We start from the raw sequence: 26,513 nt of genomic DNA, 5'->3' as shown, positions 1-26,513 counted from the left end.
GTGTCTGTGCATGACAGACACATACACTTATGAATCTGTATGTGTGTATACATTTACAGCTGGGGACATTTTTACCTGGTGAGGTGTTTTCCTCATTATTTCTCCGGAAAATTAGCAATCAGCCATATTGCACAGAGCCTGATTGTTTCCCTCCGTAAATCAATCCAGGAATTGCAATTACAATGCTCTTATGTAGTATAATTGATGTCTACCTAATCCTTTATTTGCACACCTGCCGGTGAGTGTGAATTTTTAATGAATTTCTAATTAATGCACACTTGATTTATGTGTTAGCAAATTATCTTGCTGTTCTGTATCCTGCTAGTAGAGACGTGTCTACAGAATGTCACACATGGGTTGAAATCTATAGTCTGCCCCCTTTCAACAAAAAGTAAGAAAAATAGTGGGTTGAATAATAATAACAGAGATACTACAGCAGCAGAGGTTTGACAAATAAAATGTGTATGACTCTTATTGTCGTTGGCCATTTCCATGCTCTTTAGCTGAGCCATCTTTGGCTTTATATCCTGAGCTAGGTGTGTATGACACTTTGTTTTGGTGGCACTTACAACATCCCATTGAATAAAAAAAAGTGAGGTAAGATCTAACATGTCACATATGAGGTTTGGTAACATCTGATGTCAAAGGTACCAGAGTGAAATTAAAGCCTCGAGACCTCTGTCCAGACTGACGTATGGCATATTACCTGTCACAGAACCTGAACTTAAATAAAATGGATCATATTATCTAACAGCCAATTTGATCTCTGCTTAGGTTATTTTTTCTCTCGAAAAGAATGACGTTTGCTATTTCTAATTAGAATAAAACATGAATGTTTGCTAATAATAATATGACAGCAGTAGGAAAACCTTGTCGTGAGGTAAGTGCCTCTTGGATGCTAAATGTAATAAGCTGAAGGCGAAACATTATTCAATTTATCATGTAGTCAATCAACAAAAATAACTATTTGGTCACAAAAATGAGTTCCACTTTTATGTTACCATCATGTCTTACTTTTATATGTTTGACATCATCATTGTAAACTTACAACCTTTGGATTTTTGATTAAATTAAAATAACTTACTTTCAGTCCTGTAATGAACTAATGTGTTATTGGCTCAGCTTCTTGTGACCCAAATCCAAAATAAACTACAGTATTAATTATCAGTAGAATAATTAAGATCAAAACAGGTCTGATAAAGAATGCAGCACACCCTGCGGTCATAAACCTTTCTTGCATGTTTTTAGTCCATTAAAGTTAATTACATCTGGAATAATGTGATATTTCTTGAAGAAATCAGAGGTGCACAATGAGCTGCTTAATTAATATACAAACAAAGCTGTTAATCACTTACAGTACATGGTGTGATTTGCAGGAAATTATCTTCAAATGATTCTTTCTCAGTGTTTAGATGCCAAAAAAAGTATATCTTGATTTATTAACACAACTACATGTAATAAGCAAAGTCATTGACATGAATTATCACTTGGCGGATCAGCTAAATATTTGACAATATCCATTAACCAGAGTCTTCTGGGAAAAGTACTTTTTATTACAGCTCTGCCCCTGTTCTGTTGCTGATGAGTTTAAGTGATCTCAAACTCAATGAGCATTTATTTTCTCTCTAATTTATCTGCTATTGCATTTCATTTCCAGGCCGATTCACCCTTTTAATCAGATGGCAATTAGTGAAGCATGACTGACGGAGAGCAGCTCAGCTTAACGCACTTCCTTTCATGACACCTGCACGCTCACAACAACACAGTTTGGAGAAGCATTCTTTTATTCCAAATAAATCTTAAGTAGTTCATTTTAAACAGCATTTCTAATTCCATCAGAACTCTGAAAAATGTAATAAAACGTGTTTTGTTGCATCACGTATTGAAGACTGTCTTCAAATATATTTTTCTCTTGCAATTGCCTTTTCTGGAGACATGATTACATATCAACACGTGAGCCGACTTCCTCCGACAACTTTGGTTTTGGTAAAAGAGAAAAGAACTCACTATATGAACATTTAAGAATCTTTAATTCACACTAGTAATAAAATTGCATTACATTTCATAAAATAAATGTTCCAGTTTATATATACAGAGAAAACAGACTGTACATACCCTCCAATGAACCATTTCTAAAAGGAAATTAAAACCAACCGGAAACAAATTTCACAAAACATACAAGCAATACAGTGCTCAGCTAAGCAGGCACAACTGTACATCAAAATCTGTAACTGCTCAGTGTTGGGGTGTGGGAGGGGCAAAAAGTTGAACATTTACAATAGAGTCCTTAGGGACTGATAAAGGGGTCTTAAAAAGTATTGCAGGCAAGCAGACAGACGCTTGTCTTTTTCCAAGTGCAGCAGAACATCCATCTCGTGTGTAGTTGAAGTGTGGAGCTGATTGTTGCTGCCACCAGGCTCCAACTATTGAACCTGTGTATCAAAGCTTCCATTCAGCTGGCCCTCCTCATAGTCCATTTGACACAAAATCATGTTGTTTTTTAGGAAAAACTTGTCCCCCACGCAAAACCTGTTGGTAGAGAAGCACAAAGGCGGAACTGTTGTTAAAAACACAAGGACAATTTCTGTTGGCATTAGACAAAGGTGTTTGTGTGTCTGCATGCGTGGTCTGACTGGCTGACTCTGCTCTGGCAGTGAAAATGATGCATTTAAGATCAGCAGGTAATGATGATTCTGTTTGATAGCACACATAGGTTTGATAGGTTTTGAGATGTTTCACCTGACGTACGCTGACACTATGCCTTGTCAGATTCAAAGCCTGTTTTGATGGTCATCATAAAAGTGTGGCTTAAAATAAACAGACACAAGCACAGATCAACTCTCCCCGGCCTGGCAAAAAGGCGCTGGCACCAAGGGGCTAACATAGGGTTAGCTTCTTCACACACCAGTTTGGTTTCAGTGCCTAAGAATGTTTTTCCTCTGAAGCCGCAAAGTCAATTCTAGAGGGAAAATACCACATAACAGCCTGCCCTACTGATGTTCTTCTCCATGCTGCTGTTTGTCTGTGTGACACAGTGGAGACAGCTCCGTAATGTGACTGAAGGGGAGTGAAGATAAGAATATGGCTGAGCATAGCTTGGCTTTAGTAATGAGCCAGGCTGGTAAAACGGTCACAGCCATGGCTATGCTATGCCAGATGAGACCTGGCTTCATGTGTGCCAGCTGAGAAGAGAGGCTGCAGTCATAATTCCCTTACAGCAGGTGTTCACTATGGTAACTGAATGTGGCCTGCAGAAGGTTAATGGGCTTGTGCTGTGTGGAGGAACAGGGTCACAGCACCCCTGACAAGCATGCAAAGGACGTTCTGCTCCCAGAGTGCTGCCATTACCGACAGTATATTAATGGGAAAAAGCAATATTTGGGTATGTCATATTCCATATGTATCATACCATAAGCTCTGTGCTCAGTCCAATTTCCTAATAGATCCTATCACTATGAAACACCATTTCACACATGTGTAGGTCCGGTCTCCCTTGCTGCAGCACAGTACCTTTTTTTAGCTCTCATAGCTCCTAGCAGACATAAGAACACACGGTAATTTTTGAATTTTCTGGCTTAAAAGATTTACAGTTTCAGCCACAAACTGCTTGAGTGTCGCAGTAGGTAATAATTACCAGAGCATTAAAAATGCAGTACACCTTCATTTTAAAATAATACACAACCTTTTTTTTCTAACTGAGACTTGTTCAGTGGTCTGTTATAATGTAATAGCTTTTTCAACACCTTTTAATATTTAAGCTATTGGACATTTTATCACTCCCTTTTTTTTCAAAGGCAATGTTGTTGTGCAGTTATGATGCTCATTCTTACCTCTGGTTACAAAGCTGACAGGCAAAACAGTCCAAATGGTAAACATTATCTCTGGCTCTCATCACCATTTCAAAGGCTGGGATCAGTTTACTGCAGGCTGCGCAATTCCCCGTTGTACCAAAGAGCCTGAAAGACAGAGAGCACAGACAGAGATTAACCCACCTTCCCTTTACCTTGATGCAATAAAAGAGCAAACAAAAATGTACTGACAGCAGGAACAAAAGCAGAAAAATGCTGCAAAGAAACGAGAACATTGTGAAATCAAAATACATCGAATGTAATGCACAAATCTTTCTTGGCACCCACTTGGTATTTGTGTTAATGAGAGTTACAAACATAGATCTTAATTCTCGGCTAATGATCTAATTAAAATGATCACATGGTTTTAATCTCCTTTTTCAAAGAATTTCTTCCACTGCACTAGAGCAATGAAAACAGGTCTGATCAAGCCATTTGAATTGTTGAGTTTTCTTCTTTCAAAACATAAAATACACAATGAGTTCATCCGCAACCAAAGCCAGCTAGATTTTTACATAAGAGACTACATCTTCAAATGTGGTCAAAAGTTTACTTTAAATGTTTTTTTTACAAAGATTCAGGCTCAATTGCTTCTCTTTGTTCTCCGTCTCCTTTCATTCAGAGCTCCAAGCCTGAGACAGTGATGGGAGATGCAACCTTGAAGAGTTCACTAAATGTTTCACAGTGAACAGACCCACTGCTCGAACGGCACTGCTGCTTGTTTAGGCTTATTAGAATAGGAGCCAAATGATAAAGGTCACAAACATAGCCAGGAGTCACTGGTGTAGATCTCTTTTCTCCTCCAAGCAAAGAAACCTCAAATGCTTTTCCCAGTCAGATTTACATTTTCATTTTCCAAGCGCCTGCCCCTATGTTTAATTTGTCGATTCCGAAGCACAGATAGATTTATATATTCTGCAGGAGAAGGACCGTTTCACAGCTTTGCAAGAGGGGATAAGGCAACAGCAGATTGCCATTCCAACAGTATGTTAAACACTATTTCTCCAAACTTGTAGGGGCTCAGACAGGAGTCACAGTGTTGATATTCTGCCTCGTTTATGCTAGTCCCATTTAGTTGCTTTCACCTTGTTAAAGAAAGCGCCTGTCCAGCAGCCCTGCTTCTAATTAGGGGCCACTGCCCCAGAGGAGCCGAGAGACAGAAACGGAGGGAAAAAGGCTGTTATGTTCCATGAGAGGGATTCACACGGTGCTAAACAGAGACATTGTTACAACTGGTTAGTGTTTCAGTAAAACACTACAGGCTCTCAAACAGTACACAACTGCCACCCACGGGGCATTTTGTAACAAAAATAAGTGACATTTAAAACAAACCACATTCAATATATTAGATACAGATATCAGTGCCTTTTGTTTCCATACAGTGTATATCTTTTCCTGGTAACCCTGATTTCCCTAACATGATGAAATGAAGGCTAATTATTTTCCATTTTGTTTTCTATTCAATTAAAACATATAACCCACTGCCCACGACTTCTTGTGCCCTCCTGACAGACAGGTTTCCACACCTGAGCTCTACACTGGACTGAAGGGTCACACAACGATGTCTTTCTCTCTCCCTCAGGGAACACAGGCTACAAAGAGCCTGGAGAGCCTCGGTCACTTACAGAGTCTGACATGCAAACACCTACAGTATAACCGCTCGTAGGATTACAGAAACCCTTCTCCATTACGCCCCACTGGGCCTCGGACATGGTGCTGACTTGATACATACAGGTTGTGAAAACGCCTGGTGGGGAAGCCCAGCTTGTGGCCGACACTAAGTTCTACCTTCAGTCAAAGCAGGCTGAGACACCCGTGGCTAGTTATAACCTTTCAGCTACATCTGTATTCTCTACAAGCCAATGCTTCAAGTACTGTCTGAACAACCTCATTTTCTTTTATTATAAAACACAGTTTTTTGTTGTTGTAAAAGCTCCTCTATAAAGCTGTTTACACAAGCAACTCAAGCTATTGTAGATTTGCTGCATTTGTACTTTAGCCTAGCAGAAATATAGGTTGTTTTTATGTCTTCTCTCTCTTAGTGTATATTTGTGCAAAAACATCAACATTTTTATAGTACATCTGGCCCTTTAAGTCTGACAAGGTATCTTTTATAAAAAATGGGTTGTAGGTTTGATTAGCAAGCCGAAAAGTGTATCAGTTTTAAACTTAAGTAAAAACATTATGCTAAAAGCAAAGAATAGCTTCACGCCCTCTTGGTGGAAGTGCAGTAAAAATGAAGCTAGTCTGATTTGTGATGAAATATTACAGACAGTTATTTGGCATAGTAAATACATGTCTTCAATCTTCATAACATGAAGAGTTCAAGTGTAATAAAGTTTTCTTTTTTGTAGTCTTGATACTCAAAACGTCACTTGGTGGTAATTACATGTTTGTTCAATGTGCAGACCATTTTTGACATGTTCTACTGTCCAGCACCTAGTATTTATCATCTGGATGTGTGTGCTTTTGTAAAGTAGTTCTAGTTTATTTAGCATATTGTCCCATTTGCGCAGTTCATCAGCCAATAATGAATGTTTCTAGGTTATAACATGCAACAACAACATGCAGCTTAATTGGGATCCTCGTGCTAAAGGATGATTACAGCCCTCTCTCTTCTCTTGCTGCTCCTATCAAGCTAAAAGCATCCAAAGTTAAACCATCGCTGCAGCAGTCTCATGAGTAACAGCTGAAGTGGAGCTGCGTATAGAAAGCAATGAATGTTTCACACGAAAACATGATCTAGAGGCATTGTAAAGGTCAAGGGATTTGATGTCAGCTGAGAAAATGCACTTTGTGACACCAAGTAAAATAGATGCACACAACAAGTTCCATTCAGGCTTTTCAAAGCAGAGCGAGAGCACACAGGAATGGATTGACCGTGACAGTTATCAAGATTATCTGGAGGTGAAGTATTGACGATACTGATAAAAACATCTATAGAGAAAAAGTCATTTATACAAGCCTATAAAGACTGTTTCTTACCTTGCTCCTATCAAGAATACAAAGAAACCATACACAGTATATACTGTACATTGTGTACACACACACACACACACACACACACACACACACACACACACACACACACACACACACACACACACACACACACACACTCCTCCTTCTTGAAGGCTTTGTAGCACTGAAACACAGTGCTACATTGTGGATTACCTTTTGAAAAACATTCATTCTTTTCCTTTACAATAGAAGATGCAATTTTCTGCAGAATTCTCACATATTGTTCTGACTCGTGTCCTGTATTGTAGGAGTGCAGTGGCTCATGCACTTCAATTTCCATGGTCATTTGGATTAAATAAATCAATATTCTCAAAAGGAAAGTGAAAACACAGTTTTTCAGCATTTCTATTTCAATAGAGTTTGAATGGTGACTTCCTAGAAAATATGAGAGTATTGTTCAGAGCTGCCGAAACACACTGAGCGCGTACGGTTTTGTAGATCATCAACATTTTACAAAGTGCCCTCTTTTAAAATAGCTTCTGTTGGTTCATGAATTGATTAGGAGTGCTGATTCTGATGCAGTGTATTGTGAAAGCTGGCTATTCATATTGTTCAGGATTTTTCCCATTTCTTTGACTTCGCTCGGATAAATTAATGACCCCTTTTATAGTACATAATAATTACAAGGGCTGCAAAGTGGTAATAGTTTAGTAAAGAAAGTTAATTAGAAAATATATATTTTCTTTAATTAATTGTTATATATTATTCCAACATTTCTAATGTCTAAACAGTTTATGGTATATAGTTAACAACCACATATTACATAAATAATGCAGTAATATTCTTAAATTTAAGAAACTCAAATTTGAGAACATTTGACTTAATAATTCAAATAGCTGTTGTATATAATTATATATTTAAATATTGTATAACAAAGTCCTTAATCCCTCTCTCAGATTATACTGCATATCTTTGATAACGTGATTGAAAGTATTCATAATTATAATATTTACCTAATTATGTTCATATTTTCTTGTAGGGTAAACGATTACCAGTTAAACAAATAATTGTTTATATCTTAGGCCTAAAGCCTTTAAAATATTCAATGAACACATCATTCACCTAATTCCTGTTTGCTACAATCTTCAACAGAAATACTCTGTCCTCCTTTAAAGAACTCTTATTTTCTCTGTGTGCTGATGTGGGTTGTTGAGAAGAGAGTTTGATGGCAGGAAGGTAAAGAAGCGCAGCTCTCCTTTCTCTGTTATTTAGTTATTACAACCATTTCTTTAAAGAAAGGAGGGCCATCTTTAGTTATTTCAGCTTGCTGCTCTGCTAACATCAAACCTTTAAAGCTCGTACAGAGCATCATCTGCCTCTCTGTGTTGCTTTCCTCGGATAGCGCCGTGGCTCTTGAAGTTTTCTACCTGTTCTCTGAGCTCTTTGAGACTTCCCAGCCAGCACAGAGTCTGTCAGATTTCTTAAAAAGGAAAGCTATTAATGCATGCATCGAATGTTCTGACCCTCCCCAACATTTGCGTCTTTTGAAAATCTGTCTTGCTCAGAGAGGAAGAGCAACTGTTAGGAGAGTACAGCAATTGTTAAAGAAGAGAATTGATTTGAAAAATAGTCACATCCAGTGGAGCTATCATCTTCCCCCTGCTATTTCACCGGTTTGTGGATAACTTATAATGTTCATTATCTTGAAAACGTTTTCCTCTTACAGTTAATTATACCCCATTTTGATAAGTGGATGACTATTATGTCCTCTCTCTAATATATGAAACCGAGGATTAAATGATTTCAGACATCAAGTCCTGATGATCACACCATTACTGAGTGTCAACCCTCTGGTGAAGTTTTGCGATTCTGGGCCCTAGAAATAAAGAAAAACGCCTAATTAATCTATTATTCTAATTTATAATAAAAGAGACTGGACAAGTAGACAGAAAAAGCACTCTTGATACCGGGAAGTGAATGTCGGGGGTATAAGAAACTAAACTATTTGTTGGTGCAATGGTTTGGAGGACACTGTATGTTTGTATCTTAATGTTTGTGTGTGTTCAAGTGTAAGATTCAGGAAAGCGTGAGTGCATTCAATAAGTTGCTAATGCCACTGAAGGACAATCACAGATGGAGCTCCTATAATAATTAATGTGAGCATGGCAGGGATCCAAACTCTGAAAAATAACCAAAGTGTGTTTGATCCACCCGCTTGTCTTTAATGAAGTGCAGGAGGCTAATTCGGTGCACAGATTTAACTTCATTACTGCAGGTGAGAAGAGCTGCAGTCTAGCTATACACAGGAAAGAAGGAATGAAAAGGAAACTGAGCGGCTGCATCACCTACTTTTAAATCCTCAAACCGCCTTTTCTTCATACACAAGGCAATGTTTTTAATTTGTTTCATAATATAATTAATCTCAAGCATCTCTAGCCATTAAGTGTTCTGTATTTGTCGCAGGCTGAAGAGCAGGCGGGTGGGATGGATTTCATTAGGCAGTCAGGGGCAGCAGAGGAGCACCGAAAGCTCTCTCCTCCTCTCTCCTTTTTATTCTTATTTTAGTATTCCTTACTCTTGATTTCATATGTCTTTCTTAGTTTTTCTTACCATCTGTGACCTCTATATGTTCCTGGTCTAATGTGCGAGAAAGCTTTTGCTTCTCCTTCACAGTGCCAGTTACGCACTTATGGCTTGGGGGTTAGGTTGCTGTCCTTTCAGCAGATGTATTTTACCAAGTGAAACTTTAAGCTACATCATTTTTTGGCCTTCTCTTGGTCATTTGCCCATTTATTATTACCTCATCTGCACCATCTGCCCCTTCTGGGGGCAACGTCAGGTCTTAGTGGACCTCTCACTGCATCTTAAAAGCATTAACTGTGGGTGGGAGCTGATGGATGGTAATGGCCTATCTCAACGTAACGTCCCTAAGCGCCTTTCAAGTGGGCTGCGGGCTTCTTCCAGGTCAAAGGAAGAGCTGAGATGTATGTAAAATGTCATGGAGAAACATGAGTGAGGTGGGAATAAAAAACAAGTTGATTAAGACTCTCTTTTGGATTTTTGAAGACACAAGAAAAGATACCTGCTGTTTTTAAATTAGAATAATGAACTGTCAAAAGTAGGTGGTAGCAATAAGCTGGAAGTATCAGTGATGGAGTAATGGGACAAGTAAGCAGAAGGGAAATGGAGAAAGGGAAAGGGGGAGGACAGGGAGATTTAGGAGGGGGGGGCCAGGGCGCTGGCATCCCTAAGTCGGCCCCTGGAGGATTCCCTCTCAGATAAATGGTAGGATCTCATTGGGAATGTGACTTAATGCCCAGGAAACGGTCATGTTTAATTTAACAAGCAGATGGCAGGGGCATCTGAGGGGGGGTATACAGAGCCAAAGACACTGATGAAGCAACAAGCCCGCCTGCAGCTTTCTCACAGCAAACAACCCTAAGAGCCGGTCTACTCCATGACAAAGTCTTCTGTGTTGATGTCAACATAGAGGAAACATATGATACATTTTTATTTTAATAAATTACATTTGAATTATATTGCATGCTTATTTTTGTAGAATTTGTTGTTAATTAAGTGAATAGATCCACCTGATAGTGTAACTTTCAATGTTTAAAAATCATTAACAAAAGAGATATTTTAATATGATATGATATGATATGAAAACAACCTTGTGAAACCACTGCTTATATTCAAACTGTGACTAGGCATTTCATATTCTGGATGCAGTCAAACAGAAATATCATGACAGCATGACTCATGTTTTGATGGTTGAACAAGAATTTGTATAAGTTATATAGTATTGCATTTTTAAGAGTTAAAAATGAGGAGATGCTCTGCTACTAAAACGCCCCAAATGTTCCTTTTTTCTGTATAATAGGATTGTGTTCAAGCAACATAAACCAACGTTACTTTCTGCTATACACTTAAAACATAAAGTTTAGATCGTGCAAAATGTCAGTTCCTCAAAGCCTTAAAATGTCGTCTTTTGACAGTCTAAAACACAAAGAAATGTAGCTAAATGTTATAGAAAATAGAGAAAATTCTCCATATTTGATGAGCTTAGAATCACCATCTTGATTGGAGACTCTTTGATATGTCGACTAAGGGTAACCAAACGGTACCAGGAGGTATAAAAACCCCCACAAAAAACCCTTTGTGATCCTTTCATGTCACAGAGCTCTAAGGATGGCATGGCTTTTGTGTTTGTTATGAGTGGAGAGAGGTGATTGTGTGTCTTTCTTGCCTCAGGTAGTCCCTGCGACAGAGGATGAGGTTGGCTTTCGTGTACAGGGTGGAGCCCACCTCCCCCAAGCGGCAGTCACAGCAGGCACATTTGAGACAGTCCTCATGCCAGTATTTGTCCAGGGCCTTGAGCAGGTAGCGGTCTTTAATCTTGCGATTGCAGCCGGCACACCCCTTCTGTTTCCCTTTGGGCTGGACGGAGAGCATGGGCACACCTGTAGTGATAAGGAGACAAACAGCCATGCGTGATTTACGGCCCGGGAACACGAGTGACTTTTCATGTTCTCTTTTTGATAAGCCGGCTGCTTCTCCAGGCGTCTAAGCCTGGCCTCGCGCGTGGCCACAGCACGCTGCCTACCTGCTTCATATGCATTAAAGAAAACATTCTTCCATGTAGATAGGCTCACAGGTCACATTGCACTACAAAGACCTCACTTACTTGTTCCACTCAGAACATGCTGTAATACAAAAGTTACATGATCACTTGCAGCGGGTTTCAGAGGAAGGGGCATGTCCTGTGTATTTCTGAGGATAAAAGACACAATGTTTATTTTGCTTACTGAGGTATTTACAGCGTGCTGAGTAGTATGTTAGTTACCTGCCATTTCATCAAGCCCATTTCCCTCAACTGTCTACAGCTGTAAAAGCTCCTCATGGGCTTTGTTTGGTATAGATTAACATTAACCTTTTAAAAAGCCTCTGACCACAAAAACGTTGCTACCAGACCCCAGTGAGATATGTTATGGCCTAAGTGCCTTTTAGCATACACTCACTCTCTGTGTTTCATACACACACACAGACTCTCTCACACGGTTGCACACTCAAAACCACAAACACACACACAGTGTTCCCTACTCAGAGCATTACAGCCTTTCCTCCTTTTACACTTATCTGTACTCATGTGTCGGCAACGAGCGAGCCTAAGTTACCAAACGCGCAAATTGCCCTGCTGTCACGCAGGTCCCCTTTAAGCGTGCCTTTTAGCCTCCTAAAGGACAAATAAAGTCCATTTAATAACTGCACTAAACACTAATAGTCTATGTGTGGCTGACATTTGTGTTTGGACTAAAAGCCCCCCTCAGGCCACTGCTGGTACAGAGACAGGGGCGCGCAGCTCCCCTCTGTCGCACTAACAGGTCTGCCACAGCTGAAAGCACAAGACAACAGCTCTTAAGACACTCTCTCACACACTGAGCTATTGATCCATCTAAAAGAACACACAGTGGACGCCACTTGCCACTCTACTTTCAAAACACATTTCTCTCTCTCTAAAAAAAAGACCGGACACTCTGCATCACAGGGGGTTAGGCCAGCATTTTGTATGTGTGAGTATCTATAAAGGCCCATTTAAAAGACACGTTACACTGAGTTATGTACAAAATGTCACCGTGTTACTGTTGCACTTTAGAGATGTGCAGTTGTACACTTTGTCCTGATCAGATACACTTTATTCCATTTCATCAGGAGGAAAGTATGCACAGTTTTAACAATGTTACGTGTAGATGGGGTCATTCTGTAGTTGGAGCTGCTGTTTTACTGTAACGTCTGTAGTTTGCTTTACACAACCTCAGCTGGTAACAAGCAACTGCTTCACTCTGAGCACAGTTTCTCTCTCTGCTGTCAAGTTAGTTCTCTTTCACAAAAACATTATACCACGTTTCAAAGGACTTCTTCGGAACAGAAAAGCACATTTTCTCTCTCTCTTTCTGTCTCTCGCATTTGCACACACATATCTGCACGCCTAAATGGACTCACAAAGTACCTTATTTGATCCAGATTTGCTCTGCAGTTTTTGGCCATCCACACATCAATAATGCTATGAATCTAATATAATTAGCATTTCCCCTTTTTAAAAAAGGGGTGCGAGAAATAGGAGAGCTTGTTAGTCAAATGTATGGCTTTGGTTTATATGTCAGTAAGTGCTCTGGTGCTGGTGAGCCGTCTTATTTCTTTATCAGAAGTGGAAAGGAGAGGCTAATTGGTCCGGTGCTGGTGATGGGAGCCATCAATTAGTGTTCTACCTGCCCTCCAGCTCCCTTACCTCCCTCCCTCTCAAAAACAGGCCCCTTGAAGCTGGCACATTAGGATCACAAAACCTGCTATAAATACCAATGTTCAGTGTAAATGAAGCTAAAAAGCTTCAAATTCAAGCCACACTGGCTAAGGGCGGACTCTTCTACCTGCATTTCATGGCTTGTTAGGGGAGCTCTCTGCAGGTATGCCAACAGTGCTCGCCTGACAGCCTTCTACAGAACTAAAAACAGTCTTAATGAGGAGAGAGGAAATGCCTGTATGTGTGTGTGTCTGTGTACATGCGTGTGCTTCTGAGCCTGTGCAAAGAAAAAGAAAGGAGTTGCTGCAACTCCCTCTGGGATCACAAAAAACTTTAATTTGCCTTTTATGACACCTAATTAGTTATTCTACTCAAATTCTTTGCTTTAAATAAGAGAACTAATTATACAAAAAGGTCGGACCCCCACCTCCAGAGAACTACTCCTAATTGGTTGAGACCACCACCCGCTACACACTCTTTAAACATATCACGTTTGTGTTTTACATCACGTTTGAAAAGGCCAAGGCTTAACCTATCCTGGAAATACTGCATGCTGCTTTACCCCTCAATTGGATGCACACCTTGTTGGAAACCCTGCTCAGCATCATCAAAGTCACAACAGTGAGTCTGACACTCGTAGCTTCATGCTAACGTCCTGGTTCTTCAGTCTTCGGCTGTGAGAGAGATGTCTCAACGCAGGAATGCCTAATGTCTGCTGAATAACCAGTACGCACATTCAACTGACGCCTCCTTTCTTGAAGCCTTTGCAGGGAACAAACATGGGTTTGATGTCTCCTACCAAAGCAGCCTCTAGCTTTAATAGTAATGTAGCAAGCACCCACTAAACAAAGAGCAGTGACAGAAAAAAAACGTGTGTGTAAAGTAAATGTCTTTTCAATTCCCTTAATGCCACGAGACATTTTCTTGCACCTGTCACCACTCCCGGCGCTATGTGAAACTGTGGAGTAGAACAGTACCTCCCATGCTTTCCACCTCCCAGAAAGAAAAGCTGCATTATGAAAGGAAGCAGCAGACTAGGAGGCAGCCGCCACTTAATCCAATCCATTTAACAGATACAAGTGCCACTGACCTTCCAGTGTCATTTGATGTCACCAAAAGCAAGCCTCTCCACATCACGATTCATCCTCAAACAAGGGATGCATTTTACCCCTCAAAGTGGAGAGACAGCACTTGCCCTGCCAAATATTCTTCCTGAGAGAGAATTTAATTTGCCATTAGTACTGTGTGTAGACGCCTGTCATCTTTCCCTTCTACATCCATCTACTTTCTTTGAGATTGTATCTTTCAAGAATATGTACAGTTAGTTTTTCTCAGCCCAAGCAGTCTGTCAGAGCATATATTTTCTATTATCGAGATAGCATCCGATTTCTATGTTACCCCATTTGGTCTTCACAGCTATCAAAAAATCACATCAGTCCGCTAACCTTTTTGATATATAGTGTGCACTCATGGAATTGTTTGAAATGAGAGAAATGCAATTATCACATGCCCTCAGAATGGACAGGAGTGTGTAAAAGAAAGCTGATTCCCACCTTTATTCTATCATTACCGCTAACATGTTTGGTTGCTAAGAATGCAGGTGCTGATAAAAAGGTTATCCATGCTGTGTCAGGTCATGCAAACTAAAAGATTGGTTAATAACTTTGCTTCAACTGCAGAACCAGGAAATAATAATAACCATAATACAAATAATTCACGCTATTTGCTAAATTCTCCACTGCCAGGGTATCTGTCTGTTTTTGCTATGAAATAGTCTAACTGTATGTTCTGAAGCCTGCAACTACCAATTATTTGTATTGCTGATTAATCTGCCAGTCATTTTCTAGATTATTTGAATATGTGTTTTGTACAAAAGTTAAATTCTTATTTCCCACAAGGCCTGGCCGTTTGTGGATCCTTTTATACAATATGATGCAACAGCTAATTGTTGGATATTTTTCTTGAAAAATTATTAATTGATCATCAAATTAGATGCAGATTTTTTTTCCAAACTAATTGATTAATCATTGCAGATATACTGCTAGAATATACTCATCACATCTTTTGACCGATCTGAAGTCAAAACCAAAAGATTTTCAATTTGCTAACGGAACTGATGAATAAATTATCAAAATACTAGCAAAACCATTTTTATGTTGCCCAGCTTGTGAGTGCACACTACAACATTGTCAGGAAATTGACTCACCATTGTATACTACACCACACACATGATCCCAAAGGAGCAGCTGCTCTTACAGACTCTCAGCCGTAATGGTAGAAGGGACAGTTACATCTGATTCTGTGTTTTGTTAAATGTCTTTTGATCAATTAAAAGCGCTGACGCCATGGTGTGATGCAGACGCTGCTGGTTCATGGGGAGGTAAAGGATCTTGATGAGAATCACTCAGCCTTCCTGACACATGGGGAGGGAGGCGGGCGTTCAGAAGCTGGGAGCTGGCCCTGGGTGGGCCTCCTCTCAGGGGCCCCTATAATTCCAAATCCCAGCTGCAGCGTATAATCCACCAGCGTGTTGAGTACACAGACTTGGAAGCTCAGGGAAATTAGATACTACATTACTTACTGATTGCATGTTTGCTAAAACAAGTGCATTTGTCCTCGTCATCATCATCATACAGTAATCATCATCATCCCTATCACCTCATTTAAAGCACTCCACACATTAATGGCCTATGATGAATCTATAAGCTGCTGCATGTGGTTACCAAACTACTGCATGTCAACACTGCATTACTGAATGAATCATTTAAATACATCTTGAAATACAAATTATATTAAAAACAGAACATAACAGGGGCAGTGGAAAATCCAAAATGGAACTATAATAACAAACCTCTCTGCAACTCTGCAGTTAAGCTGCGAGGGTTGATTTCTCTTTTATTTTTCAGCCACCACTGTAAATGCCGTGGCCATGGCAATGCCTAATAAAATGTGTCCCTAGGCCAAGGTGTCTGCCACTAAGGTTAATAGGGATCTCATGCAGATGTCTTGCCATTGTGTGCATGAATCAGCCCCTTTCATTCAGCGCCCGTCATCGCTGTAATTGAGCCCATAGACACGTTTCTCTATTGCCAAGACAAAATACAAGACATCTGGTAATAACATCAGCTGGAATACACATGCCCGCTGAAAGCAGACTGATGAGTGTATTCTGAATGATAAGCAAAATAAACACCACTGATTCATTGTGTCATTCATGTTCCTATCCTACGCTGGAGCATATGCAAGGAGTAAAAGAAAAGATATGCATGAACACACACTCACAGAGAGAAACACTCTCTCTCTCAAATTAGGTAGTTTCTTACAAGGCCCAAGTCAATATTACATTTCATACCGACTGTGTTTTTTTCTCATAGTTTGCTGTAAGAGCCTTCTATGTAACTGTACGACTTGCTACATTTCCAGATGGTTGTGTATGAATGCTGGGGTCTGTGAGGTGATTTCTGGAACTCTATGCACGCTATGATTATGACATAATTAACACCCACAGTAAGTGGGAGAGAGAGCAGACAGGGCTGGTGTGGATGAGGAGGGGACTGTTCATTAACAAGATGCACTCTCTCAAACTTTGCAGCTTGCTGTGGCTAATAAGCCCCGGTGAAACGGAGCCCAGCCGTCCCTTGCATTGACCCTGGCACTGCCCAGGATAAGGGAGGGTTTTGTCTCCTGGAATAATTGCTCTTTTCACATGTTACAAGTGTCCTGACCCCCACGGTCGGCAGCCACTTTCCCTACCATAATTACTCCTGATCCGCTCCAAATGAGTCAGCCGCATTAGGGCTGCAATAACACTGGCCCAGCTTCAAGAGCGGCATGGGGAGTCTCAGCAGAGCAGCCTGGAACAGGACTGCCTTTTCTCTCGGCCCACGGTCATTTCCATCACGTCAGAGGTGCATTTCTTACACTTGAAGTCAGCACGAAGGCCCTGGGCCCTTTTCTGAGGCTTACAGAAGGCATTGTTAGCTGCTGGTGCTCACTTCTCACTGTGGTTTTGGCATCAGACTCCATCCCAATTAACAGAAAACTTCATTAGGGTGTTCTTTCCACACTTTTCAGCCCCCTATTATTTTTAATTTATTCACATGGGGTTAATTAAAAGAAATGTATCACAGAGATATGCAACAGCTTTCTAATTAAATTCATTGCAGCTTTTTTTTTTTGAAGACATGAAACTGGCAGAGTTTCCAAATTATTACAGAAGGCGACTTGTTCCAACACTTGGTTGCTCAGTACTATGGTGAGATTACAGCTCTGCAAGGTAAGCTGTCAGAGAGGGAGCAGGAGCAATGGGGCTAGGAAATGAGAGTGAGGGGAAAGATGAATGAGGAGGAGGAGAAAAGACCCAAACATTCATGTCTTTATCATGCAGGGTTACCCCAAATAAACCCATGAGAGCTTTTAAAGAGGGAGGATGTCTAAGTGTTGACACAGCAAGCAGAGGATTTGGTAGTTCATCTAGCCAATCAAATGTGGCTGTACTTGTGTTGTGCTTTGTCTGGTGTTGCTCTGAGGTTTTTATATTTTGAAACCTGCCAATTTAATGTCAATAACCATGAATGCATCTTCATTTTTGATACAGCCTGAGATTGAATAAAGAAAAAATCAGTCTACTCTCAAACTACATACTTGTAAACGTTGATAGACGGGGCAATCTTATCTGCCACTTTGTGATTCCTGGCAAAAAGTAAACTTTGAAAAATAAACCATTAGACCTGTCACAGCCACCTTCCGCCATCCGGACAGAATAATGCACAAACACTTTAGTCTACATTAAAAATGCATTTGAAGAGGAATAAATGTAGCCCTCTAAAGTTTGTGTCACTCATGAGGTCAGGAAGTGATGTACAAAATCCTCCCCACTCCCCAGCAATTACTGCACACTTATTATTTCAAAGGATATGCCAGGAGACAGGTGTGCCATTCAGGGTCCTCAGTGTGTCGAAAATGGAGGGGAAGAAGGAACACCATACTGCGGTGCACTGTGTGAGGCTCTTTAATCTTGAATAATGCAAATTCCCCACAGGGGGCAGTTATTTGGCAGCACTGGTCTCTAATGTCATTCAAGCACCCACTCCCACACCTGATGGGGTAAATAATTAGGGAGGTTGGTTGAGTGCATTTAGGGAACAGATCTTCATGAAGACGGGGAGGGATGGTAAACTCAACTGCCTCATGGAGTACAGCCTGTCCTTAATTTCAGAGAGAGGAGAGTAGATGTCATTTGATGTTTCTTTATGAAAATAGCTTGATTTTAATGAAGTCCTTTTAACACTTTTATTATTTAATTACCTCAAAGACCTGGGCATGTTCCTAAAGGAGTAATTATTGTTACTGGCTCAAATCTAATAGCAATTCAACTATAGAGGACTGGTCTTATGATGAAAATGAAAAAGGTGTAACTTAAATGAAGGGCTCTCAAGTTTCAGTTTAATGCTGCGTTTGGTGGGAATATGTTTGGATGGCAGCTGTCATTCGCCTTTGAATCTGTAGTTGCCATCAGCAAAGTTAAGGACTGATTAAATCACCAACTTCAATATCCAAAACCTAATCTACCAGCTTTAAGAGGGAAAGAACTCCCCCCCCCCCTCCTCCCATCCCCTTTAATTACATACTTTAATTAGCTATTTAAGATTTTATTTACTGAAGGTCCTCCAATAAGAGATTAGTTTTCAGCAAGTTGGCTCGTATTGAAGAGAAGGCACCACAGGCTTTTCTATTTACCAACAAGATAGCTTTAGGCTTATATCTTAATAAAGCGTGGTCCCTCAGTCCTCCTTTGGATTCTTATACCACGAAGAAGCTCTTAGCAGCTTTTATAAATGCATGTGGTATTTTGTTTTTGCAGAAAAATAGCCAAGTAAAGGTCATTTGAAGTCCGATTACAGCTACTAATTGTATGTGAGGGTGCTGCAAAACAGAACAACTGCTAGGTATAGGGCAACAAAATACCAGATGTCCAGTAACATTTAAACAATGTATGGTTTAACTCCTGTAAAGTTCACGTCCTTGCACTTGACATCTTTGTATCCTCTAACTGGGAACCTGCATTCCAAGAAGAAGGAAAATGGATCAGAAATGAAAAGAGAAACTTATATTAAATCTCTGTCTGTGATGCATCAAAGATCACAAAGCTTTAACTTGCAGAGGATTGCCAAAGCTATGTTTTGACATTGCAGAAAACTGAAGACTGCAATGGGAACAGAACAATTTTAAAGATATTTACAGCTAAACAAGACTGGAAGTCTAAAAGCCCCGCTAGCAGCCCCTAGAGGCTGTGCTGCTTCTTACACCCACAAGAACAATCAACCCTGTCCTCCTCAGAGCCACACTCACACAGGCAGGGCCAAAAACAAATTAAAAACACTTAGCAGCAACGACCAGGGCTTTTGAAAATGGGAGATATACATGTAGCATTGGCAATAATTCCTGCTGGCACTGCGATGTGTGCACTACAGAAAGGAAACAGAAGGCCATTTTCTATCGCTTTAACTATATCTACAGTATTGTATTTCTCTAGGTTTCCATTTCCCTACGTTCATCGTAGACCAATGCTAATCAAAGCAATCAACACCTTATTAACAAAACCTACAAGCACATTAATGTATGTGCTTGCTCTCACACGGCTCAACGTTCACCTTTAACTGCAAAAAGCTGATTAAACACTATCATGTTCACATTTAAACGTGTCTACCTCAAAGTCCCACATAGTTTTATATTCCAATGTGAACAAATACCCACATATAGCTAGACCAATAAATGGCTTATCGGCTCAAATATGTAGATAATAACTCATAATACATTTTAGGTAAAAGATTCCAAACTAGGTAAAAGGTCATTTGGAAACGGTGTCTCGATAATATACAGTAGTTGCGCTATAAGAGAGCCCTAACACATATTATTCAAATGTAACATGTCCTGCTCAGTAAGTATCTAAGTCACTTTTCTTTAAAAAATAAAACATTAAATAAATTATAAGGAAATGGTCACTATATTGTGAGAGATGTTTTAAATATTTACATTGGTATCAGCTTTAAGAAAACAGCATTGTTCCGGTTATATTACACACAAACATGCATATGTATATACACTTATACTGCCTTTCATTTAAATGTGCATCATGGGACTATTTCAGTGGGGATTAAACCTGTGTAATACTGAATTAATAATAGTAAATAATGTTGCATTTTGTCACAGGAAAGCATTTTAAGACATGAGTGCAATTATGAGTTGAGATTCAGTTCACGCATGAATAATGCACCATAGTAATGAAATAAAACATATAAACAGTCATGTTTCTTCTGGGTCTAAAATCCTTTCAAATATGTCGTTTATGCTGTGTGTGTCTGAATGTCTCTAGGGATTAACTGTACAATGTGCTAACATTGCCTTAGAGTGTAACAGGTGACATGCTATTTCCTTGCTGAATGTTGAATATGTGTATGAAGCTTCCCTTCAGTAATGATCTTTGCAATTTTGACTCTAAGCTGCCAAATAACTATAGCTGGTGACATGGTAGTTTTGACATCTGCTCATCTCAAGAACCTTGCTGCATGTCATTCTCCTTTCCCATCTTCCCTTTTTTCTGCACTAAGCCTACGGTGACAGAAGAAAGGAGAAATTATTTTCGAGCAAGCACAGACTACGCTTTACAGAGTGCATCAGAATGCTTATCAAGTCAGAACGCGCAATAGGTAAACAGATCAAAAAAATAGCTTTGTGTGAAAAAAGTGATGAGATGTTGCCGGAAGTGTGCGCGTCTTTTGTTGCGGCATCAACGTATGAATACTTTTTGCCCCCACATCAAGATGAGTGTAGTCAACAACTTGAGAGTTATCTTTGCAGTGACAAGTGGCAGTGACACCTGTTTTCAACAGGTTCAAATGGATGCATAACTAACAATACACTGTTTACATATGTGGTGTGTCATGGCCATTAAAGCTGGATTACATGTTGTTTAAAAAATATAGTAATACCTTAATACCGAGTCACTGGCTATGGAGGAGGTCATTTGTGTTTATTTTTTTTCGGCGAGAATTGCGTTTTGCCTTAGCTACATAAAACATGTCTTGTTTGCATTTTTCTCAGAGCTTGGGATAAATCATTAGGTTTCTCTAAGGTGTTTTTTTTCATTATCAATTCATCCCTGTTGAGCCGTTCGTTGGTTTTGTAAACTGTTTCATTGTAACATTAGGACTGATGTGTGTATGCCTTCCGAGTTTCTTATTTGTACATATCATTGTCAATATGGAATCTTTATCTCTGCAACCTTCATGGTTCTCACTCACAACTCAATAAACGAGAAATTCTTCATGACATTGAAAAAACTATTTCAAGTGAATAAAAGGGTCAGACTTTGGACCATACAACAGGGATTGTACGTTCCCAGTGATTCATGTTGTACCCTGATCTTGTGGTGAGAATGTGTGTGATAACATGGTTAGCATGTGTCCTCTGGTAATAATAAAAGAGATGCTCTTATAGCTCTAAAGTGCATAATTGAGTTTGTGTGGCACTCTAATGAGTGCAGCCATTTACATCAAAGGCAGGTGGGCGCGCTCGCTAACACGTGTCTCTCAAGTCTCAATTCAGTCCCTTTGAATTCCACTGAGATTATGGAAAATGATACAGAACTCCAGCACCCGTACATGTGAAACTATCGGGTCTGATATGGATCTAAAGGTTTAGTGGGGACGGAGAAAATTGTCTCCAGTGAAGAATCTGCATTTTTCACATCAGAAACAGATTACACTGAATTAAACGGCTGAAATGGTATGCAATTGTGTGGTAATTAATGAGAATAGCTTTAGTATAATGCACTGAGGGAGAAAATGATACTGCATGTCAACGCATCGTGCTGAAGATAACGTTATTATCACCTAAGTATCATCGATATGTTTTGGTATTATATTGTGCACATGAGCTACACTCGGTACTGTTTACAACTTCCACCTTTGACAATCTATGTTTATCTAAAAATTAGAGGAGTACTGTAAAGTCCATACAGGTGCCTGTAATAAAGCTTTTAGAAGAAACTGTAGTGACTTTAGAAATATAAAAAATGAAGCAATGTGTTTGTAATATTGTTCAGGCCCCAGAGCACAGAGACGAGACATAATTTCAATGTTTAAAATTGGCAAGTTTAATTTTAAAGTAAGAGCAAACCAATAAGCTGAGAAAATAGCAAATACGAGGGAGAAGATTGCATTCCTTTGGAAAAGTGAAAAGACTTAAGGAACATATAAAAAGTAATCTCGAACTGGAAATTAGAAATCAACCCTCAGAAACCAAATAACAGAAAAGAAATATTACCGTCCACTTTCTAAATCAATAAAACATCGCTACGAGACAGTATTACCATGGTAACACCGGTAAAGAATGAAGCAATTCTTATTATTTCAAAATAAAAATTGGAGCCTGAAGCCCAAGTTTTATTACAGCAGCCGACAGATCACCAGCCTGTATTCATCTGAAGCGTTGCTTTTCAATCACATGCTTTATGAATGTACAAATTTCACTGGACAGGATGATAACAGGGTCATAAATTAACAAGCAAAGGTAACCAGAAATGTATCAGTAGATGAAGGATATCTCTTCTGCTCAAGTCTGCACAGAGTATACTATAGTTGTGTTAATATTCAGCAAAAATGTGCTTTCAGTGTGCACCCACTTGCTTCTCCTGCACTTATGAAGAAGGAGAGAAAATGGCTGAGTTGCTTTTTCCTCTCAAATTAGACGCAAATTGGAACTTCATATCACAGGGTGAAATAAAATGTTGACACAGAATTTGGTACATGTGTTGCTATTCATTACCAACTATGACCTGCGTATTAAGGTTATTTCACAGAGCAGTGCCTGTATTCCTTTTACAGTCCTCCTCCGTGCTGTCTGACTCAGTGCTTTACCAGTAAGCGAATATTATAAGTTAATAACTGCAGCATCTGAGAGTATGGTGATAAGTTTACGCTGTGTATTTACCTTGTGATGGACAGGACAGAAGACATGTGCAGGAATCTACGTACAACACAAGACTGCGATCCGTTTAAGATCCTAAAATAAACGTTTGAGAATAATACTGTGGGAAATGGTTTGTAACAGGCACATTTTTTTCAATGGAGCTTATATAGGGGTCACATATTAATTTGTGGTTATTGCTTTTGTTGCACAAATTATTCCAGACTTTAAAAAATGTCAGGGTTCAGTCTTGCAAACAAGCAGCAGCATTACTTTGTTGCCAACTAGGATGGGAGATTTAAACAAGAGACCAGACACACTCAAGATCAGTTTTATAGGCCACATAAGGACTGAAATATGAACACTTAAGCACTGCGCACAAACAAACACAGTCATAATAGTGAATCAATCAAGAGGAACAGACAGTAATCATACACATACACCCATGTGGCTACCCAAAACACTAACCCACACCTCCCTCTCTGCATAAGCACACATTTATTTGTGCAGGCACTAAGTGGATACATTAGACAAGAAGGTTTGAATTGACAAGCCTATAACTTTAGAGCAATAAACGCTAAGAGGCACCACAATGAAAGAGACCAGATCCAAGCAGCTCTGTTGACAACCTGGCCAAAATGCTGGAGCTGCATGTCGGGTCCAGCAAATAAAGGGTGAAGCTTTTAGGCAATGAGCAGCAGGTGATCTCAGCTTTTCTGCAAGTCCTAATGCTCCTAAAAGCCACTCTCCCTGGTTCTGTAATTGGGCATCAGTAGTTAATGTAGTATTGACTGCATTACATGCTCCTGTGCATCCTTTCCCACTAATGCCATTTGCATCACCTTGTACATTTACCATATTGCTTAGCCAATAACTGTTAAAAGCAATCTGAATCATGAATCATATAGGGAACTTTTAGCTAGAGAGACATCCAAAGGAGACAATTTACAGTTGAGTTAATTTGGGTACATTTGCAGCGCGACATGGATTCAGCCAGACAGACCAATTTATGTCTCTGCCGCAATCCTTTTATTGGTTTTTAGACGTGTAAGTGAAAGGATGCTCTGCTAAGAGATATGAAATATCCATTTTCAAACATAAATAATGGGTTACGAATGCATCCATTACTTTCAGAGGAGGAAGAGCTCAGGATAAAGTCAAATTTGCAAAGGCTATATACTGTTCTTTGATAAACAAAACAAAGAGATATGTGTTTTAAGGTTAGTGGAGGTTGTCATTGTGCATGTCAGCAGGTGGTCAGCAAAACAACCCCTTAAAATACCCTTAAAGATAGAAAAAACATCACACAATAACTTTTTTTTCAGACAACATAAACCCCTTTAGTACTATATCACCATTAAAATATGATAATCATGCTGTTTACATGTATTTAAATGAATACACAGTAAGCACCATTTAGACCTGAATGTGATAAATGCACTGCACATCTCAGCATCAGTTTAATCCAAAATAGGACGTCATTAGAGGCGAGTTTGATTTAAATTAAAATTAATTAGATTGCCTCACCCATTAACCTAAATACATTGAAATAGATAAGTAATGCAAGTAGGCCTATTTGGATGGAAAGTGAGCGAGCGTTCCGCGGCGCTATCCATAATTTGCAATCAAGTTAAAAGCACTCTGCTGTCATCTCCCATCCCGTGGTGATGTCAAAGGCTGCCTCGCTAACTTCACAGACGCAAAAAGCACTTAGAGGAGGAAAGAAAAGAGGAGCCACATGCACTGCAGCGTCTGTGGACTATCCTCAAACTCTGGCTCACACATCAAAACGCTCCACACAAATCTGCTCTAAATAAACATGCAACTCTCTTCCGAACTGAACTGCAATTTGGCAGGGGCAGTTTATTTGTGCACCTTAACTTCATGGTACAGAAAGCAGCCACAGTGTTCTTTGCGAAAACACCGAGCCTGTCGTGACTAAATGGGATTGAAAAGCCGATATAAAGCGAAGGCTGTGGGTGCGCAGGGTCCGGGGCGACAGGAAACACTTAACGTGTAAAATGTCAGTAGTTTGCCGTGTTACTCCCCAGGTTATAGCATACTACGGTGGGAGATGTTACTCACCCTCTTCCTTGTCCAACACCATCGTCCTGAGGAACGAGGAGTCCTTCCCCGGGCGATCCGTCCTCGGCTCCAGCAGGCTGCACTGCTCGCTCTCTCCCAGCTTCTCCTGGAAATGGCTTTGAAACGCGCGGCTGACTAGACTACGCCTCGATAAACCAAAACCCTGGAAAGATGAATTTCCGTGTGCACGTTTTCTTTTTCTCCTCCTATCAATACTAATTCATACGCGAAATACGGCCAGATATGCGGCGAGATCCCCCTATCCGGACTGAACTGTAATGCAAATAAATAGCGATCAGACAGCGTTGGTTGCTCTTGATAAATTCCATGCGAATTAAAAGAGGCAAAACAATGAAAAGCGATATAAATCTAGTGTCGCCTGTATCTCTAACTGTGCACACACGGACGGAGCAGACGCTCAGACTGAACGGCTGAGCTCTCCTTCGCTGTTAATATTCTCTCTTTCTGGTTCTCATTTGCTCCGAGACAGCAACTATATTCAAACAAATCCAATTGCAAATCTGACAACTGCTAAAAGCAAACTCACACCGCCTCTCTCCCAGTTTATGTGCCGCGCTCGCCTCTGCTGCTACTGAATAAATGCGCGCAGTTTCCAGAGACCCTCGGATTCCCCTGTTAATTAAATCAATTCATTATGCTCAGATCTGATTAGCAGCCCTTCCCCCCTCTTTGAATCAATTATTCAATACACAAACATAATTGCTTGTGCCAGAGGTGTCTAAGTATTAGCTTATTTAACTCCAAGGACACTAATTACCCCTAGGGCAAGGGAACTTTTCTCATTAATTCTGACAAAACACAAAAGCACAGCTAAGGGAAGGCGCGTGTGTGTGCGCGCGCTCGTGTGTATGTGTTTGCGAGCGACGGGTCTGCCTGCCAGTCTGCATGTGCGTGATAGAGAGGGAGCAGGGGAGCGCGCGCATGCACGGAAGGTTGTATTGATGCACGTGCGCACGGACGCGGGTGCGCGTATATGTCAGAGAGAGAGAGAGAGATAGAAAGAGAGAGAGAGAGAGAGAGTGATGCTGCTCTGGTGTCTGGTACAGTTAGAGTAAACGTAAAATGCGCTTATTATTTTTCTTCTCCTTACCTTTGTTGCCGCAGAATTTAATAGAAATAACATCTAATTGCGCTCTATTTAGCAGTTAATTCGTGTCCAGCAGACACAGTTATCATACAAGCTGCAGATAAACAGTCGTTTCAAAAGAGACAGCACAACAGATGGGCTGCGTTTTTGATTAGTGGGTAGATAGAAGGTTCAGTTTCGAATCTGGTAATATAATTGTTGCCTGTTATTGCCAAGATGAAAGTGTTGCTGTTTCATGGTGGAG

At 40.0% G+C, this 26,513-nt stretch overlaps 1 protein-coding gene across 1 annotated transcript; it reads right to left on the bottom strand.

Moving 5' to 3' along the window:
• Positions 1–1,497: 1,497 nt before the first annotated feature.
• On the bottom strand, positions 1,498–25,723 carry lmo1 (LIM domain only 1). Its single transcript, XM_034116186.1, has 4 exons — positions 25,162–25,723; positions 11,056–11,269; positions 3,831–3,956; positions 1,498–2,529 (listed from the first exon to the last, which is right to left on the bottom strand). The coding sequence occupies exons 1-4, from the start codon at positions 25,181–25,183 to the stop codon at positions 2,424–2,426; spliced, it is 468 nt and encodes a 155-aa protein (XP_033972077.1). The 5' UTR covers positions 25,184–25,723; the 3' UTR covers positions 1,498–2,423.
• Positions 25,724–26,513: the final 790 nt, after the last annotated feature.

Source organism: Trematomus bernacchii, unplaced genomic scaffold (genome assembly GCF_902827165.1).
Source record: "Trematomus bernacchii unplaced genomic scaffold, fTreBer1.1, whole genome shotgun sequence".
NCBI lineage: Eukaryota > Metazoa > Chordata > Actinopteri > Perciformes > Nototheniidae > Trematomus > Trematomus bernacchii.
This window is presented reverse-complemented; position numbering and strand designations above follow the sequence as displayed.

What these genes read in the sequence shown, in the direction of transcription:
- lmo1 (XM_034116186.1), bottom strand. Translation starts at nt 25,183, where the DNA reads ATGGTGTTGGACAAGGAAGAGG. An exon ending in GGTGTTGGACAAGGAAGAGG is followed by an intron (nt 11,270 to 25,161) that starts GTGAGTAACATC and finishes TTATCACTACAG; the next exon opens with GTGTGCCCATGCTCTCCGTC. An exon ending in TGTCAGCTTTGTAACCAGAG is followed by an intron (nt 2,530 to 3,830) that starts GTAAGAATGAGC and finishes CTCTACCAACAG; the next exon opens with GTTTTGCGTGGGGGACAAGT.